Here is a 17565-nt window from a genome sequence, read left to right as displayed (position 1 = left end):
TTTCACTCACACGCATGGAACCCAGAGGGAGAAAAGGAAGCAGGGCCAGGTTATAAAGCAGCAGTGACCATCCCCAGTCACCTACATCCTCCAGCAAGGCTCTACCTCCTAAAGGTTCCATAGTGTTCTCAAGCTGCCCACCAGTTGGGGAGGGAAGCAATAGATATGAGTCTACTGGGGTGGGGTGGGGGAAGCATTTCAAGCTATAATAATGACCGTTTTGTAAAATAATGATAGCAGGTTCTTCCCTAGTGCCTTAGGCTTCTTTCTAGCTGTTTGTTTTGTTTTACATTTTGAAACTTCCTTCATTTTTATGTGTATGCATGTTGCATGTTTTGGCTGCATGTGTGTCTGTGTGATTGTATGTATCTGGTACATAGAGGCCAGAAGAGGGTGTTGGATCCTCTAAGACTGGAGTTATAGGTAGTTGCGAGCATCTTCTTCTTCTTCTTTTTTTTTTTCCAGAGCTGAGGACCGAACCCAGGGCCTTGGGCTTGCTAGGCAAACGCTCTACCACTGAGCTAAATCCCCAACCCCGTCTTTGTTTCTTGAGACAGGGTCCCACTATGTAGCTCAGGTTGGCCTTGAACTCAATATCCTTCTTCCTCAGACTGGGATTACAGGCATATGCCACCAGGCCCAGCTTAGCAGAATACTTAGGAAAACGGATGTTTTAAAAAGTTATAACATTTTAAATAATGACTTCTTTGAGAATTTCATGCATCTACACAACTCGTTTTGATTATTCCCTCCACAGGAGGGACTTTTGTGCCTGATGCTGTAATCCTAGCTCATGTTTATGAGGGTCACAGTCCCTGGAGTAGAACCAACTGTTGTTATTTTGCTAAATGTTCATGCTGTCAATTTTGTCTTCTGAATATTTATGCTTACACCTATAGATGTAGGCTGTTCTCAACTGTGGGCAGAGAAGCTTCCTTTTGGAGTGGAAATAAGTCAAAGCTGATGTACAGCCGGTGAAAGAGAAAGGAGGGAGATTGAGTGCTCAGTGGAACATCATATCAATTCCTCTCACAACCACTACCACCAAGGCTCAGGAGAGGGAAGGGATGCAGGATGGGAGGAGCGTCATGAAATGCCATCTTCGGGCACCGTGCGCCTGCCTTACTCATACACTCACGGCAGCTATGGCTGCCTCTACAAGACCTGTACAAGAACAAGCCAGTCAAAATCCTGGCATAGATGCGGGTAGATGATCTCCAGGCCCCTCCTCTTGCGGATAGACCATCTCCAGGTCCCTTCCCATGCAGGTAGACCACCTCCAGGCCCCTCCTCTTGTGGGTAGACATTCTCCAGGTCCCTCCCCTTGCTGAGGAGCTGTTAACAGTTGATAGCTGCTGCGGAGGGAGAGAGAGAATCATTCTGAGGTTGTGGTCATGGTGAATTCTCATGCTCCAGTGGATTGTCCCTGCCAACCCACCTTACGAGTTTCAGGACTCAAAGGTAACTTGGTAAGAGGTGGGTAAGATGATCCAGCAGTGAAAACCATATGGTACTGGTGGGCTGAAGACACTCAGGGGCCATCCCATCCCATGAGTAGCCTACCCTGCCACCTGGGGACATGGTGAAAGCCCAGCCTGAGCCGCCACTGAGGACCATGTCTGGGTCTGTGACAAAGCAGCAGCAGGGGTATGTGCTGATATCCGTGACTCATACATATTACCACCAAAGGCCATGTCAGTGTTCCTGGTCTGTGATGCTGACTGGGACCATGTTGATGTGCAAGGACTGTGTTCAGCCCTGCTGGAGGTTGAGGGGACTCAAGTGAGCCCTGTGGCAGGTCATGAGAACAGGAGGGGCTGGGATCACAGATGTGAACAACCACACACAGTGTTTGTGTGTGATTTTTCAGAAGACAGATCAGGCAGAAGACAGATCGGGTTGTTAGGTCGTCCAGTGAGCGCTTTCCCTCCTGGGTCGTCTTATTCACCTCTTACCAAGTTACCTTTGAGTCCTGAAACTCATAATGTCAGCAGATAAAATGATTTGAAATAAATCACCAACTGGCAAATTAGTCTAGTCTTTAAAACTAGACAGCCAATTGTCCTGAGAGCAGGAATATAGTATTTCTCAAGTGTATTTACACACTTGTGTGATGGTTTGAATCTGAAAAGACCCAAATCCCAAAAGCTCGTGTTGAAGTCTTGATCTTCAACGTGGCTATCTTCCAAGGTAGGCTTTGGTGAAGAGAGTAAATTCTGAGGACTCTCAGTAGAAGACTCCATTGATGGGGTCATAGTTTAATGGGATTTTGAGAGGTAGTAGAAATGAGGTTGAGGTGAATGGGAGGGATCATTGGATAAAGGTACCTGCCATCAAGCCTGGTGACCTATCACATCGCCTATGGCTGCCCTGTGTCATGGAGATCTGGCAGTCTTGGATTTGCAGGACCTGCTCTTTTCAGCATCCCAGCACTTCATAGATGGGGTAGATGCTGGGGTGGGCCAACTCGAAGCCCTGATCTAGGCCTGGGAGGTAGATGAACCTGTTAGCCTCAGCTCTCACACCCACAGCACCAGGGCACGCTCCTCAACACTGACCCACTCACCCAATGCTACAATCATCAAGGGACAGGGCCAGTTTGTTCAGGGGGAATATCTCCCCATGTTCCGCCCCTGAAACCCACAGAATGGAAGGAGAGGACCAACTCTTGAAAGCTGTCCCCTGACCTCCACATGTGTGGTAGGATACAAGTGCACCCTCACAACGAATAAATGAATGCACAAAGACTGCTTACTTTAGAAGGTGGAACCTATGAGGGCGCGTGGTTCCTTGGGATGTATTTGGGATGTGTAGCTTTGTCTCTGGCTCTCTCTGCTCCCTCTCTGTTCTCCTTTCTGGGTTCCATCAGGTGACTACAGCTTCAATCCCCACTCTTTTCTGCTTCATCATAGATCCAGAACGATGTGGCCAAATGACCGAGTACTGAGACCATGGGTCCAGACGAGTCTCTGCTCTTTTGTGCTCGTGTACTCTGTCTCAGTGATAGGAAGATGCCTGATACACTACTCAGTGTGGGGATGAGTGCTCCTCAGACCAGTAGGGTAGAAGCCTGGATCCTGAGGGAAGTCTGAAATGGACTCTTCACAGTTTTGGGATACAAAGGTTTTTATGAGGTCGTTCTCACTGGGTAGGATAGTCTAAAGGGTTTTCTGAAATCGCGAGTGTCACAGAAATATCACAGTATCCAAAGGGGTCAAGCAGGTAGCACAAATGCACAAGTTAATGGGAAGAGCACAAGAATGACTGGTCCTAGAAAGGACTTGCAAAACACTTGCCCTGTGTCTTAGACGCACACCAATAAACGCACATCAAATAAAACTACAAGAATATCTCACCACAGCTAGCTACTGCTTTTTATGATCCAGGTTAGAAGTGGCCAACTAGCCCTTATGTACAGGAATCATTGCCCTGAGCAGGCAGGATGCTAAACGTGGATAGAAAGAGCTCCAGATACATAGAGCCGTGAACAGAGCCCTGCAAGACGCTGTTAGTGAGCCTCCATGGAAAGCAGTGCTTATATCCTCTTTCCACTCAAACCGGAGGCTTCTCCTCCCTGCTCTTTACTGTGCCATTTAAAGACAGTGCTGTCTTTGTGGTTGGAACACTGTCTGGACTTTTCGTTTAAACATGCTATTGGCCAAATGTTTTGCCAAGGAAACTCTCTACAGGTATGATTCTGTAATGAGTGCAGGAACTGATAACTGATTTCTCCGGGGACCCAGTGCTTACACTGGATTGAACAGGAAGTAACCTAGTAGATCTGATGACACATTGTTGGCTTGGGGTCTGATTCTTGCTTCCTTTCCTCAAGTAGAGTTAAGAGCTCTAACGTTGAAAACATGTGCAGATTCGTGTAGAACAAAACCTAGAGAAGAAATGAAAAGTGTAAACTGGGTGGTCAGCAGTGTGATTAGCTGGGGTGAAATGGGTTTCTGGTGTCATAATTTCTTTTAGTTGGCATTGCACTTTAATCAGTTGAAAACCATTTCTGCACCACGATGCAAGCTTCAGTAAGAGCCTGCTTAATTAAAAAACAAACTGAAAAGCTGCCACCTTGGTTTCCCCTTCCACATCAGCCCTTTTTGCATTTCTGATGTCTGATTACCCCTTTAGTGAATATTAAGGCTCTTCATTTCTGATCCTTAAATATGTTCCCTCCCTGAACCCCTGTGTGCTTCTCAGACACATTTCCAGGTAAGTAAGGAGAGATGGTAGAAATTCCTCTGTCCCAGCCACTCTTCCTGACAATGTAACTGGTGTGCCAAAGTACTTAGTTTTCTGAGGATGAGTAACATAAGGAGGCAAGTGTGTGTGTGGGGGTTATCTGGTGCTGCTTTGTATTTAAAAGCTAAATACTCCTCCTAAGACCTGGTCCCCCCCCCCAATCTATTAGGGATGGTTAAGGAGCACAAGTTAATAGTCACTAGTATCACGTCAGATACCAATGAAGATTATAACAGAAATAAACATCCTGGGTTGAACAGATAATAAATATCTAGAAATAAGCAATGTTTGCCTGTTCAGGTATGCTATGAATAGACAGGTAGTCTTCAAAACCCTCAGAGACTCACAGAATATGGCATTTAAAGTTTTTAAAAATTTATTTAAGGCCTTTTTTCGACATTAAGGCATGTCAGCTCCTGGCAGCGCCCCATTCTATTTCAAAGAAGATGATGAGCATCAAGAATCTGCATCCAGAGTTTGCCTCAATGTGGCAAGCGGCCACAAGGCAGAGCGTCGCCCATACTTCAGCTAGGAACAAAGCACTGCTCAGAAAGGACAAACGGACTCAGGGACATCTGCCAAGCTCTGCTAATACAGGGTAAGCAAGTCCCTCATAATTCCTGCTTCACAAAAGGTCTGTCAGATATACTGGGCTAGAAGGCTGAAGATGAATGCTCCAACATTCTGAAGACAATTCTGGGGAGCAATTCAGGCAGCCATTTCTCCATCATTCCTTAACCTTGGAAGTTGCTGACCTGGGCTTCCTACATATTCAAGTAATGTGTATTCCTTCTCACATCTCTGATGGGGATGAAGGCCAGATAGCCATAGTCTCATAGTCAAACTTAACTTATAAAGAATCTTAAAAAAATACTTTAGGGTCTAAAGAGATGTTTTAAAGATGGTAAATGCAAGTTATATAGGTTGGAGAGCTTGAAGGTTTAAGCTACAAATGAATGTTTTAAGGTTGATAATTGCAAATAATGAAAGTTAAAGGATTTAAATGCTTAAGATGGCAATGAGAAAAATGATTTAAAAATAGGACTCTAAACTCGCCAATATAGAATACTTTCTCCTAAGTTGCCAAATATAAATGGACTGGATACTGTGAATGTAATTATTACACCATAGATTTCATAGTTTTTCTTACTATATATAGTTCATTATTGTAATAAAATAGTCTTTTTATTTAGACAAAGGGGTAAATGTAAGGGGTTGATCTGGTACTGCTTTGCTAAATACTGGCCCCCTGGTTGCCCCTGATGAGGAGACCCTCAGGCATGAGTAGATCTTCACACACACAAAATGATGCCACGTATCTTTGCTCCCCAAGTTAATTGGTTAAATAAAAAGCTAAAACCCATGATTGGGCAGTGGATAAAGGTAAGTGGGTTTTAAGTTACCTGGCTTGAGGTCACAGGTAGGGAGGAAATGGAGAAGAAAGGACACACGGAGAAGAGGAGGCCACCATGAGAGTAGACGCTCTCTCATGGACTATGAGCACATGGCCAGGAGAAATGGCAAGGAACAAGGAACATATGGCTGGGATGTAAGTCAGAATGGCTCCAAGCCTGCCCAATCTAGGCTTACGGCTTGTAAATAAAACACAAAGATTGCGTGTCTTTCATATGGGCTAGCTAGAATATGTAATTCCTTTTACATACATAAGAATCACTTATCAACCTAGAACTCTGTTTGCCTTGGGCTATGCGCACATGCCTTTAACAGTGTATTTGGGCTATGCACACATCCCTTTAACAGTGTACTTGGGCTATGCGCACATCCCTTTAACAGTGTACTTGGGCTATGCACACATCCCTTTAACAGTGTACTTGGGCTATGCACACATCCCTTTAACAGTGTACTTGGGCTATGCACACATCCCTTTAACAGTGTACTTGGGCTATGCACACATGCCACTCTCCAAACAATATGCCTGTGCAACCTGTAAGCAACCTAGGACCCCCATTTGTATTGAGCTGAGCACACAGCCATCTCTAAAGAGTAGAATAAATTGCTTCACTCTTAACAGCCATTGAACTTGGACAGTTTCAAATGCATCTTGTAAGAGGGTAGGAAGATTGATATAACCTGAGTTAATTTTGGATACATGGGTAACAAGACGAACTCTGAGTGGACTTCTAGGGAGCAAACCTCTATTTGCCATCTCACGCCTGTGCTTAATGGGGTGTGCATATGATCAAAATTAGATGCATTATGAGAAAGAACATACACATTGGAAAGAGGCTGTTATATCCAGAACTGAGGGTCCCCAAAGACCCCCAGGAGTTGAATTCTAGTATGCAGAGGCAAAGAGGCTTTATTCAAGCTTGAGCTTGGCCCCTCAGGCCCCTCCAACAAAGCAGGAGAGCACAGATGGCCCCAAGCACCTAAGTTTCAGCCTTTTTATTGTGGTTACAGCAGGGCAAGTGGCTTATCAACTTGGCAGTTACGTGATTGGTTAACAATGATTTCAGTTGGCTTAAGGAATCTATATCTATCTATAACCTCTGGAGCCTTAGGTATTTTCCTGCTGATGGCTTGTGTCTAGGGTGGTTTCTTCCTGAAACAGTTTGAGGTTTTTCCAGTAATTAGGGTTTAACCTGAGGACAGGGCCTCGCGTATAAAAATGGAGGCCCAGGCCCGGTACCTCTTCTTTCTAGTTGGTTCTTCTTGAGGCAGCAGAGGGGGAAGAGTGTTGGTGAAGGGTAAGACTTTGTCTTATGAGATATTTAGGGTTGTTGTATAATAATAAGTTTGCTTATCTAAGTCTAAGTTACTATGTTACTGTAGCTGATTTACTTATCTATGTCTAAGTCACTATGCTCTGCTACTGTAACTGACCCGCCTTCTGTGTTCCTCCGGGGCCAGAAACTGCAGTCTCTGGCATTTAGCACCTCATTCTAAAACAGCAGGGGATAAAGTAGAGGATTAATTGCTAGAGCCTTTTCCCTTTTGTCCCTATGCCTCAGGCTTGTCAGGCTAGGGGGAAGTTTGAAGCAATAAACTTCTACTGAACCAAGAGAAGTGAATAGCGCTTGCAGAAGGAAAAACTTTTACATAGGCAAATATGCACAAACTTATATAAGTTCATATACAGACTCATGAATGCTCATTTATACATTTCCACTCAAACCAGTTGGGTCCCGCCTACATGCATTCTCATAATTACATTCTTACACATACACATGCACACATTCTCACAATTACATACTTACACACATCTGTACTTACATATGCATATGGAGCAAAAAACCAAGCACCGGTGCAGAAAGAACTCACTCATTCTGGATGAAAGATGAGCTCCAATCATTATTACATAGAGAAAGAAATCACTAATACCCTTTTAACGCTAAATGAATTAAACCCAAGTTTGTAAGAGAAAAGGCTTGTTGCTTTTAATAAGACTAAGCCTGCCTTGCTATTGAGAAATGACCTGTTCTGTCCCATGGTAAGGAGAAACCTGCCTGCTCCTTCTGCTCTTTCCAGCTTCTTCTTTTTCCCTCTTTTCCTCTGCATTCTCCACATTGCTCTCTTATGCTAACTATGGTCTCCAGCTATTCCACTCTGCATTTATTCTCAGCCCAGATCTTTTAAACTCAGTTCTCCTTAGTTCAATTCAGCTCAGTTCTCCTTCACTCAGGCCTGACTCTTCAGCCCAGTCCCTGTCCAGCTCAGTCCTGTCCAGCTCAATCCTGACTCTTCAGCCCCGTTCCTTCCACCTCAGTTCTCATTCTTCCATTTGTCCTCAGCACTTAAACATCTTTCAGAATATATGTTCAGAATAACATGATCACATGTTACAAAGTTCATCACAAGTTCATACAAAAAATCAAATCATAAACTGAAATAGAAGTTTACAACAGAGAATGTTTACATGCATATCCATCAGGAGTAATTATCTGGCTAAACATCCATCACCTGTCACAGCTCCACAGGTTCACTGAAAGTTTAAAACCATAACTAAGTTATTAGTGAAAGTTTTGTACAGATAAACCCAGTCAATATTTTATCCTCTGTCCTAGCAACTATAATAAATTGTTAGTTCCCTTTTTATGACCCTTGATAATTGTTTTACAACCTCTTGGAATGTGTCCTGACTAAGAGAAAGTCTGGCTACCATCTAAGAGCAATTAACTGGTGACACTTGGGAAACTGGCAGAGTTCTCACTGCAGTTTTGACTATCAGAGAAAGACTTAATAGCAGTCCAACTATAAAAGAGCTTAATAATCACTGATATAATTTTAGGAATTCTTATAGGATCATATTAAGACTTAAGAAGTCTTCTATTTGTCTGTATAGCATCACTATGAGACAGTACATCTTCGTAGATCTGCAGAGATCTGCTCTAAAGGGGTGTGCAATTACTTAATTGTTGTTATGTATGTTTAATAATAGCAACAGGAAAAGCATTTTAATAGCAGGAATACTTCCTAAAATGAATCCCTTACAGCCTTGCTTAATAAGGGCAAACCAGTCGCATATTATATAATTATCCGAGGCTGGCCATCTCAGGTTGATCACCTGCTAGTTATTAGCTTGTCCTGTTATGGCTCCCGATAGCCTGGTTACAAGATGGAGTCTGTCTTGTCAACTTGGGGTCCTTCAAGGTTACATAACATTCTGTCAGTCAAGATAAAGAATCACCTATGCAATCTTTTTTTTTTTTTTTTTTTTTTTTTGAGCTGAGGACCGAACCCAGGGCCTTGTACTTGCTAGGCAAGCGCTCTACCACTGAGCTAAATCCTCAACCCCTCACCTATGCAATCTTTAGCAACCAAACTCTTCCTTCTCTTAAATTCTATCAGAAGAAATGCCAAACAATCCCTGGGAACCTTGCATACCTTTTGTCAGCAGTCACTATTTTAACGCCATTCCTTCTTTCTGGTCTATACTACCACTTTGCTTTGAATACAATTTTGTACTTTGCAAATCTGCATCTGCTCATTTCAATATTGCAAATAAGATGTCAAGAGCCTAGAAGCACCAAGCCCAGACTCTGACCACCAGGAACAACTACACAATTGTGAAGGAAAGAACCAGCCGGCTGGTGGGGTGGGGTGAGTACAAGGGGACATGGGGAATAGGCCCTGCTTGTGAACGTGACATTCAGACCGAGGTTTCATGACCTTTCAAGATAACCATGTACCCTCTTCTATAGACTGGAATACCGCACCAGCTTCTTTTATGGAATGGAGGCCTTTGTGATGCAGTCGGGTGGCCTGATTCTATCCTCTGTGGTGTGCTCACACCAAGCCTTGGTCCTGGGAGCTATTAGAGTAGGGATGGCTGGTCTCCTCATGCGAGTGAGGTTTGGACGATGTTGAGTTCTACGGGCTTTTTGTGGGATACTGAATGCTCTTCATACGTCTACTTCTACATTTTCATCATCGTCTTGGTTGTTTGGCAAGTGCGTCAGAATTACCGAGGATTGAAGTGCGAACATAAAAGAAGCTGCTGCCGGGTAGGGAAACCCTGTGACCCCCACTGAGCTGGTGGAGACCCAGTGTCTGCCACCTCCCACTTATGACCTCACTGCCCCATCTGACAGCTTTGATATGACACCTTTGGGGGTGTTTATATAATACCTTTCTCCTGTGAGGCCTTTCCTTACCAGGACGATCATGAGTTGTGAGCCAAAAACCTTTGTATTGCTTTGAATGGAAGATTACTAAGATTGCCAAGATTATCTCAGATCTCCCAACACAGGAGAATTTCCCATTTCAGTTTGTTATGGCATTTGTACGTGGAAGGCCGTTATTTTAGGACACATCCTATACGTGTCCCATTACTTCTGCTGTTTTGCCTGCAGACTCTGGTAAAACATCAGTCAGTAGCTGGATAGGAAATAGAGTTCAGTTCAGTTTCGAAGAGAACTGGAAGGATGCAGAGAGGGGGAGAGTCAGGAAGTCAGGGTTCAAAAAAAAGGGTAGAGTGTAGCAGAAAGCAATGGAGGAGAGTAAAAATTACACATAGCTAATGAAAGGATAGGAAATGTATAAGATGTTTGTTACAACATGGGCACGAGAAAGGAAGGTTCCGGTTTCACATTCTAATATTTTTCTCTTTAAGCGTCATCAAAAAGTCAGGCAAAGGGCTAGAGATGCAGCGTCAAGAGGTAAAGTCCCAATGTCTCCCCACTCCCCACCCCTGGAGAACTCCCTACAGTTCCTCTTCTCTATGACCCTGCCTGGTGTCAAGTGCTCTAACTTCTGAGGTTCCAGAGCCACTAACTGGTGACATTTACAAAGGACTGCTCTTGATGGGAAGTCAGAAAGTAAGAATGTTAAAAAAAAAAAATCCTCTGCCTCACTCCCCTGACAAGAAAGAATTGAGGAACTAAGGCGTCCTTCACTGTCATTTACTAGGTTTATGACCCTATTGAATTCATTTCACCTGTGGGTTTATCAATAAAATAAGCATACCATTAATTATCCTTGGGGACAGCACATTGTAAATGGTGGTGCTATACACAGACCCGCCAGAGAGCACCGAGCCCAGGCGCTCAGCTTCCCCTTGCGGAGATCAGGATTGACCATTCAGATTCCTGTAGGATACCCCTAATGTGCCCGTTTACCACATGACACTGTGTCCTGATTCCTCAGCCAGGAGACTTTCCCGAGAAGAAGCTGAGAAGCCGTGGGAGCTGCTCTCTATCATGAAAAGGTGATCTCTTGACCTCTGTGGTCTAAACACTGATGACTTCGTGGCCTGATCTGGGCCAGGGGTGAGGAAAGGGATAATTGAGGGAAGAAGAAACATACCGTGCAGGCAGGTTCACCAGCTGAGAGGGCTGCCGGAGCAGAGAAGGGTCACAGCTCAGCAGGGAAGAGCCACCCATACCCAATCTGTATGTTAGGGTCTCAGCAGTTCTGAATTTCAGAATGGACTAGCGCATGCTCTGTAAAGGACATTGCTGGGGTTGTACCCAGACACCCACCTGTCAAGAGAGTGAATTCAGCATAAAGAGGTCACCATGTCATACCCACTTCCTGCTGCCCCCTTTCAAGGGCAGAGCCCTGGGTCTGGCTGAAACCTGCTGATATTACCTCCTGCCTGTCCTCAGAGTTGGGGAGCAGTTGCTGGGAGGCCATCACCCCATCACCTTGCCCTCTACGTAGTTTCTGGAGAGCATGAGTGATTCCCATGAGTTTCTGGATATAGCAGCAGGGACATCCCACGCCTTGAATGAGGACCTCACTTCCTACAGTGCAGGGTTAGAACTTGTGGGACTGGAGAAAAGGGCCCAGAAATCTCCAGACACATTCTTCCAAAGAGGCAGACAAAATCATTCATTAATGGTTGTCTTATTTCTCTCTTCCAAGCCAAAGCTGGATCCCCAAGGAGGGAAGTGTGCGGCAGCTCCTGTGTTTAGATCCCGGCTGCCAAATCTGTGAGGCTGCAACTCTAGAGATTCGGCAGTTGCTGCAGAGTGAGAAAAACCAGCTCTCCCCTGCTTTGTTGAGACTGCCACAGGGCTCTGTTTGCCTGGAGATGTTGCCCATATCCAGTGAGTCTTTTCAATGGAGTGAGGAACTTTACTCTGGGCCCTCCACAAATTTTCCAGTGGCACCTGGAAACCAAACACTAACACACCTAACAGAGCAGTTCACACAGTCCACCAGCGCAGATGGTGTCCAGATTTGCTGGACTGATCACCTCCAGGTAGGACAGGACTTTCATCCGACAGACATGCCCATGGCTCCTGAGACTGTGATGTCTTCAAGGCTTGAGGAGTCAGCGGTTTTTGCAAATGAGGAAGACATGGTGGACAGCAATTTAAACTATATCCAGCAGCTCCAAGAGCATGAGGCACTGGACTCACAGTTCCCTTTTCAGACCCTGAACCCACAAATCACTCATGCCACACATCCTATGTCTGTGTCGATTGTCACCGATGTCCCTCAGCCATTCCTCAGCCCCGAAGTGTTAAGGCTTTTGGAGCTGCATGTGAAAAAACTCATGCATTTCCAAAGGTGGGGGCTCCCCAGACGTGTAGAGGAGTCCCTAAAGCAACTGATGCCAAACCCACCCATGTATTTCCAGCCAGAACATAATCAACCGGTTCCATTTATCCTGAATACTAATTCTCAAGACTATGTTCATAGGTTTGGGGGTATGTCCCCCCAGACTTGGTACTCATATATGGACCGACAACCTATCCAGACCTTTTGGGTTTCGGAGTGGTCTTCACTAGACCAAAGACTACCCTGCAAACCAATCCCCAGCCCTATGGAAAAGCCCTTACCCATTCCTGACTATGAACTTCTTGTACGTGACCTCTGTCTACTGCCTAAGGCACAAGCTGATGATTTCCAAAGCAATCTTCAGAAGAAATTCACTCAGTTATTCTTCGGCCTCCCTTCTATGCACAGTGAGTCCTTGGGGTCTACCTTCTTATGCACTCAGGGTGTCTCCAAGGACACCTTCAAACCCTCCTACAAAGACCCTCCTTTCTTGAAGGAGCTCCCACTCTTTCCCTTACCTAAGGCAGCTCTTCCCCCTTCTTCAACTTCTCCAAATGAGTCTTTGTGTGAGCACCAGCAAAGAGCTCAGATTGGTGTCCCGTTTCTGACTCTGTCAGAATGTAAAACCTTGGAATGGCATCTTCTACAAAGACAACTTCAGCTTCAGTGGGGCCTGCCAGCTGTCATCCCTGGGTCCCCATATACGCAGAGCCACACACAGTATAAGCTGTGTAATAAAGCCAAGCCGTGCGAGACTTTAAAAGCCTCCCGGCCACGAAAATCCTTCTCAGTCCTCACCAGAGAGCTTTTCTTCATCCCACGGCACGCACGCAGGCTGCTGGAATTCCACCTGCAGAAGCAGCTGATTCACCAGCGCTGGGGGCTGCCCCAGAGGATCCAGCACTCCATTCATATGCTCCTCTCCTCTCCCGACCAGCAGTCCCTGTCCTGCATGGGCGGTAGTCTACCCGATGTGAGCATCTCACAGCCAGAGAACCCAGAAGTCGATAGGTCTGGTGGCGTGTTCTCATCCACAGCCGGCAAAGGGTCAATCCCTATGCCACACTTGTTTGCTGAGGCGAAGGCAATATTGAAAAGCCATGTTCATACCAAATGTGAACAAATCCACAAGTGTAAGTTTCCTGCCTGTGTCCAAAGCTCCCGGGACCACAGAATTCCTGGGAACATGGCAGCAGGGACTTTATTCCCAAACATTCCACAAGGTCAGCCCCTGGAGCTCCAGGCAGAAAACAACCCTGACCTACATCAAGAAGTTGTTCCCTGGAAACAAATGGACCTTGACCAGGACACACAGGCCTTTTCAGGTGCTTTCATTGAACACTGTAGGCGACCCCAAGCCCTGTCTGAGGAAACCATTAAGAAACTGGAGACCACTTTAAGGCATAAGTATTTGGCCTTCCTGTCAGGCCTGCAGGCCCTTTATTGCGTGGCCCCAACGAGAGCAATATCCCCAACTGTTGACCAATTTGTAATCACAAACATGCCCAGGCCTGTCAAAAGCCCACAGAAACCCGTACGTCAGAAGTCCCCATCTGAAGGTCCGTGTTTGAGTGGGCTTGTGTCCGGTCCTCAAGATGACAACGAGACCTCTGCAAATATTGAGGAGGAGCTCCAGCCTGGAGTACAGATGGATGGAAGGACAGAGAAGGTGCCTCCAGAGAGAGAGCCTCTCCTGAATAGGCCCTACTCATTTAACACAGAGATCATGGAGAAACTGAATTTCCACCTGAAGAAAAAGGTCCTGGAGATAAAGTTGGGACTTCCTCTAAAAGCAAATGCTCTCCAAGAGTCATCTGCAGCAGACCCAGAGAGTGACTCCATACAGGAGTCTCTCGGGAGTCCGTGTTTATCAGAAAGCACACTGTTCCAGGAACAGCCCGCCTCAGGTGACCTTCCTCCAGCCCCAGATCCAAACGAGGTCCACCTTGAACTGCCAGCTACTGCAGTGCCAGCTGCATTTCAGGAGCAAGAGCGACCGAGTTCAAGAGCAGTGCCCCATAGTTCTGCCCCGCAGGGCCCCAGGCCCTTATACTTCTACAGAAATATGATTGAGGCCCAAGTGCACTATGTTCAGATGGGAACCGGTGAGGAAACCCCCAATCTAGGGGAACCCTTTAGCACCGAGTCCCAAAGCTCACGCAAGAGTAAATCCTCCGGCCATGTCCCCACAATGACAGGCAGAAACCTGGGGAAACCCAAGGCAGCGGGAGACCTTGGAGAAGGGGATGCTGGTCTTTTGCTTTCCCTGGTCAGTCAAAAACCACACCAAGATGGAGAGCTGGAAGTGGAAAAGAAGACCCTGCACAGAACACCTCAGGGGTCCTCACAACAGGGCCATAACTTTCAGCCTGAGGGTGTCTGTCCACACAGCCCCCGGGAATCCCCTGAGCTCGAGTTCCCAGCTCCACCTCCAGAAATCTTTATGGAGATAGACTCTGAGCAGGACACAGAAGACAGTCAAATTGAGGACTCCATTGTCCTGGAAGCTGCAAGGATTGCTGAAGTCCCCCATTCTGAGGTCTCCCAGGCCTCCCAGGCCTCCCAGACCTCCCAGGCCTCCCAGGCCCCCCAGGGCCTGCCTTCTCCATGCTCACCAATTCAGAGAAAGCCTTTTCAGGCCCAACCTTGCCCGGGTCACTTTTCGCCAGGGCGTATGATGCCAGCCTCTCCTAACACTAGGCCCAGCCATCTTCCAGAGGCTGGCTTGAAAAATAAGATGAAATTCTTTTTACACTCTATTAACCCCAAGACAAAGAGCAGAACATACACAGAACCGCCCGTGGTCTTTACACCTGGAAAGGTGGCCAAAACCAGCAAAGAAAATGTTGAAAGGGGTCTGCTTCGAACCAAGAGCCCCACCAAGAAAACTAGGTCAGAGGACTTCAGAGGGCCCAAGGCCCAGTCTTTGTCCTCTGAGAAGCCAGTGATAGCTCCCTATCTAACTCCTTCCTATATTCTAGACAGTAAGTTCTGGCCCCGCTCTCGGCAGCTTGGCCCTGTCTCAGTACTGGGCAGCTCCCACTATTGTCCTCGGCACTGTCCGAGGTTGGCTTATGCCACTCAACAGAGAAACCCACCCTAGATCCCAGGGTTCACCTCAGAAATGTTGTTCTGCTAATGGAGACCACTCAGGGTGATGGCAGCCTCTAGGCTCCCCCTCTTCTGTATCCTTTAAAGAGAACGATTATTGTTATTTTCTCTAATGAACAGGTGGATTAAAGAGCCACCCATAATATATTCCGTACCTGTAAACTAAGAGTTACCTGTCTTTTCTTGTCTCTGCTGTATGTTATTAAGGAAGGGGACGAAGGAAGCAGCAATATCCGGCCCCACCCCACCCCACCCCTGTCTGGAGAGGAAATTTAGTCCCAAATTCTCATGGCTCTTTCCAGAGCACACCTTTCTTCAAGGGATACTTTTGAGTCTATATTTTTGAGGCAGGAAGTGGGATGCTGGGAGAACAGAGAGAGGGAGATACAGCCAAAAGTAAAGTAGCTAAAAGGAAAATGCACATGGTGCATATGACAGACATCACGCCTGAGTTGTGGACTCTCTGTGTTCACCTCAGTGGCGTTGGGAATATCTTCCTGAGAACCCATTCGGAAGCCTGGTACAGCCCCTTTGCCCGGTCCTTATGCTTCAGTTGTGTGGCAGCCATAGGGACCTCCTTGGAAGGAAGAGCCACGGAGGGTGGAGCACAGAGAAGGAGCTCTTGTACTTGGGATAAAGCTGCTGTGTTCCTGTCTTCATGCGAGGAAACTAGGGTCAGCCTTGTTAGCACTAACGCCTAAGCAGGAGGCTAGCCCAAGGCCCAGCTGTGTGGGGATAGGATTGTAAGGCCATTGTAAGCTGCCTGCATGGCCAAGGAGTGGATTGAACATTAAAGACTCTTCGCTAGCATTCTACAGCACCAGAAGCTATGTAAACCCATTTGAGCCTGTTATGGCCAATAGCTTGTACCCAGCCCTACTTCCATCCCCTTCTAGAACACACACACACACACACACACACACACACACACACACACACACACACACACACCTACCTCTGTCTTTTTTTTTTATTATTAACGAGTATTTCTTATTTACATTTCGAGTGTTATTCCCTTTCCCGGTTTCCGGGCCAACATCCCCCTCCCCCTCCCCCCTCCCCTTCTTTATGGGTGCTCCCCTCCCCATCCTCCCCCCATTGCCGCCCTCCCCCCAACAGTCTAGTTCACTGGGGGTTCAGTCTTAGCAGGACCCAGGGCTTCCCTTTCCACTGGTGCTCTTACTAGGATATTCATTGCTACCTATGAGGTCAGAGTCCAGGGTCAGTCCATGTATAGTCTTTAGGTAGTGGCTTAGTCCCTGGAAGCTCTGGTTGCTTGGCATTGTTGTACATATGGGGTCTCGAGCCCCTTCAAGCTCTTCCAGTTCTTTCTCTGATTCCTTCAACGGGGGACCTATTCTCAGTTCAGTGGTTTGCTGCTGGCATTCGCCTCTGTATTTGCTATATTCTGGCTGTGTCTCTCAGGGGCAATCTACATCCGGCTGCTGTCGGCCTGCACTTCTTTGCTTCATCCATCTTGTCTAATTGGATGGCTGTATATGTATGGGCCACATGTGGGGCAGGCTCTGAATGGGTGTTCCTTCTGTGTCTGTTTTAATCTTTGCCTCTCTATTCCCTGCCAAGGGTATTCTTGTTCCCCTTTTAAAGAAGGAGTGAAGCATTCACATTTTGATCATCCATCTTGAGTTTCATGTGTTCTAGGCATCTAGGGTAATTCAAGCATTTGGGCTAATAGCCACTTATCAATGAGTGCATACCATGTGTGTTTTTCTGTGATTGGGTTACCTCACTCAGGATGATATTTTCCAGTTCCAACCATTTTCCTATGAATTTCATAAAGTCATTGTTTTTGATAGCTGAGTAATATTCCATTGTGTAGATGTACCACCTTTTCTGTATCCATTCCTCTGTTGAAGGGCATCTGGGTTCTTTCCAGCTTCTGGCTATTATAAATAAGGCTGCTATGAACATAGTGGAGCACGTGTCTTTTTTATATGTTGGAGCATCTTTTGGGTATATGCCCAAGAGAGGTATAGCTGGATCCTTAGGCAGTTCAATGTCCAATTTTCTGAGGAACCTCCAGACTGATTTCCAGAATGGTGGTACCAGTCTGCAATCCCACCAACAATGGAGGAGTGTTCCTCTTTCTCCACATCCTTGCCAGCATTTGTTGTCACCTGAGTTTTTGATCTTAGCCATTCTCACTGGTGTGAGGTGAAATCTCAGGGTTGTTTTGATTTGCATTTCCCTTATGACTAAAGATGTTGAACATTTCTTTAG

General features: G+C 46.2%; 1 protein-coding gene across 1 annotated transcript; it reads left to right on the top strand.

The window, feature by feature from the left end:
* The first annotated feature begins 9348 nt into the window (after positions 1-9348).
* Spata31f1 (SPATA31 subfamily F member 1) lies at positions 9349-15486 on the top strand. Its single transcript, NM_001399152.1, has 4 exons — positions 9349-9710; positions 10319-10364; positions 10852-10912; positions 11572-15486. The coding sequence occupies exons 1-4, from the start codon at positions 9567-9569 to the stop codon at positions 15314-15316; spliced, it is 3996 nt and encodes a 1331-aa protein (NP_001386081.1). The 5' UTR covers positions 9349-9566; the 3' UTR covers positions 15317-15486.
* Positions 15487-17565: the final 2079 nt, after the last annotated feature.

Source organism: Rattus norvegicus, chromosome 5, assembly GCF_036323735.1.
Source record: "Rattus norvegicus strain BN/NHsdMcwi chromosome 5, GRCr8, whole genome shotgun sequence".
Lineage (NCBI taxonomy): Eukaryota > Metazoa > Chordata > Mammalia > Rodentia > Muridae > Rattus > Rattus norvegicus.
Note: the sequence above shows the minus strand (reverse complement) of the source record. Positions and strands in the feature narration are given on the sequence as shown.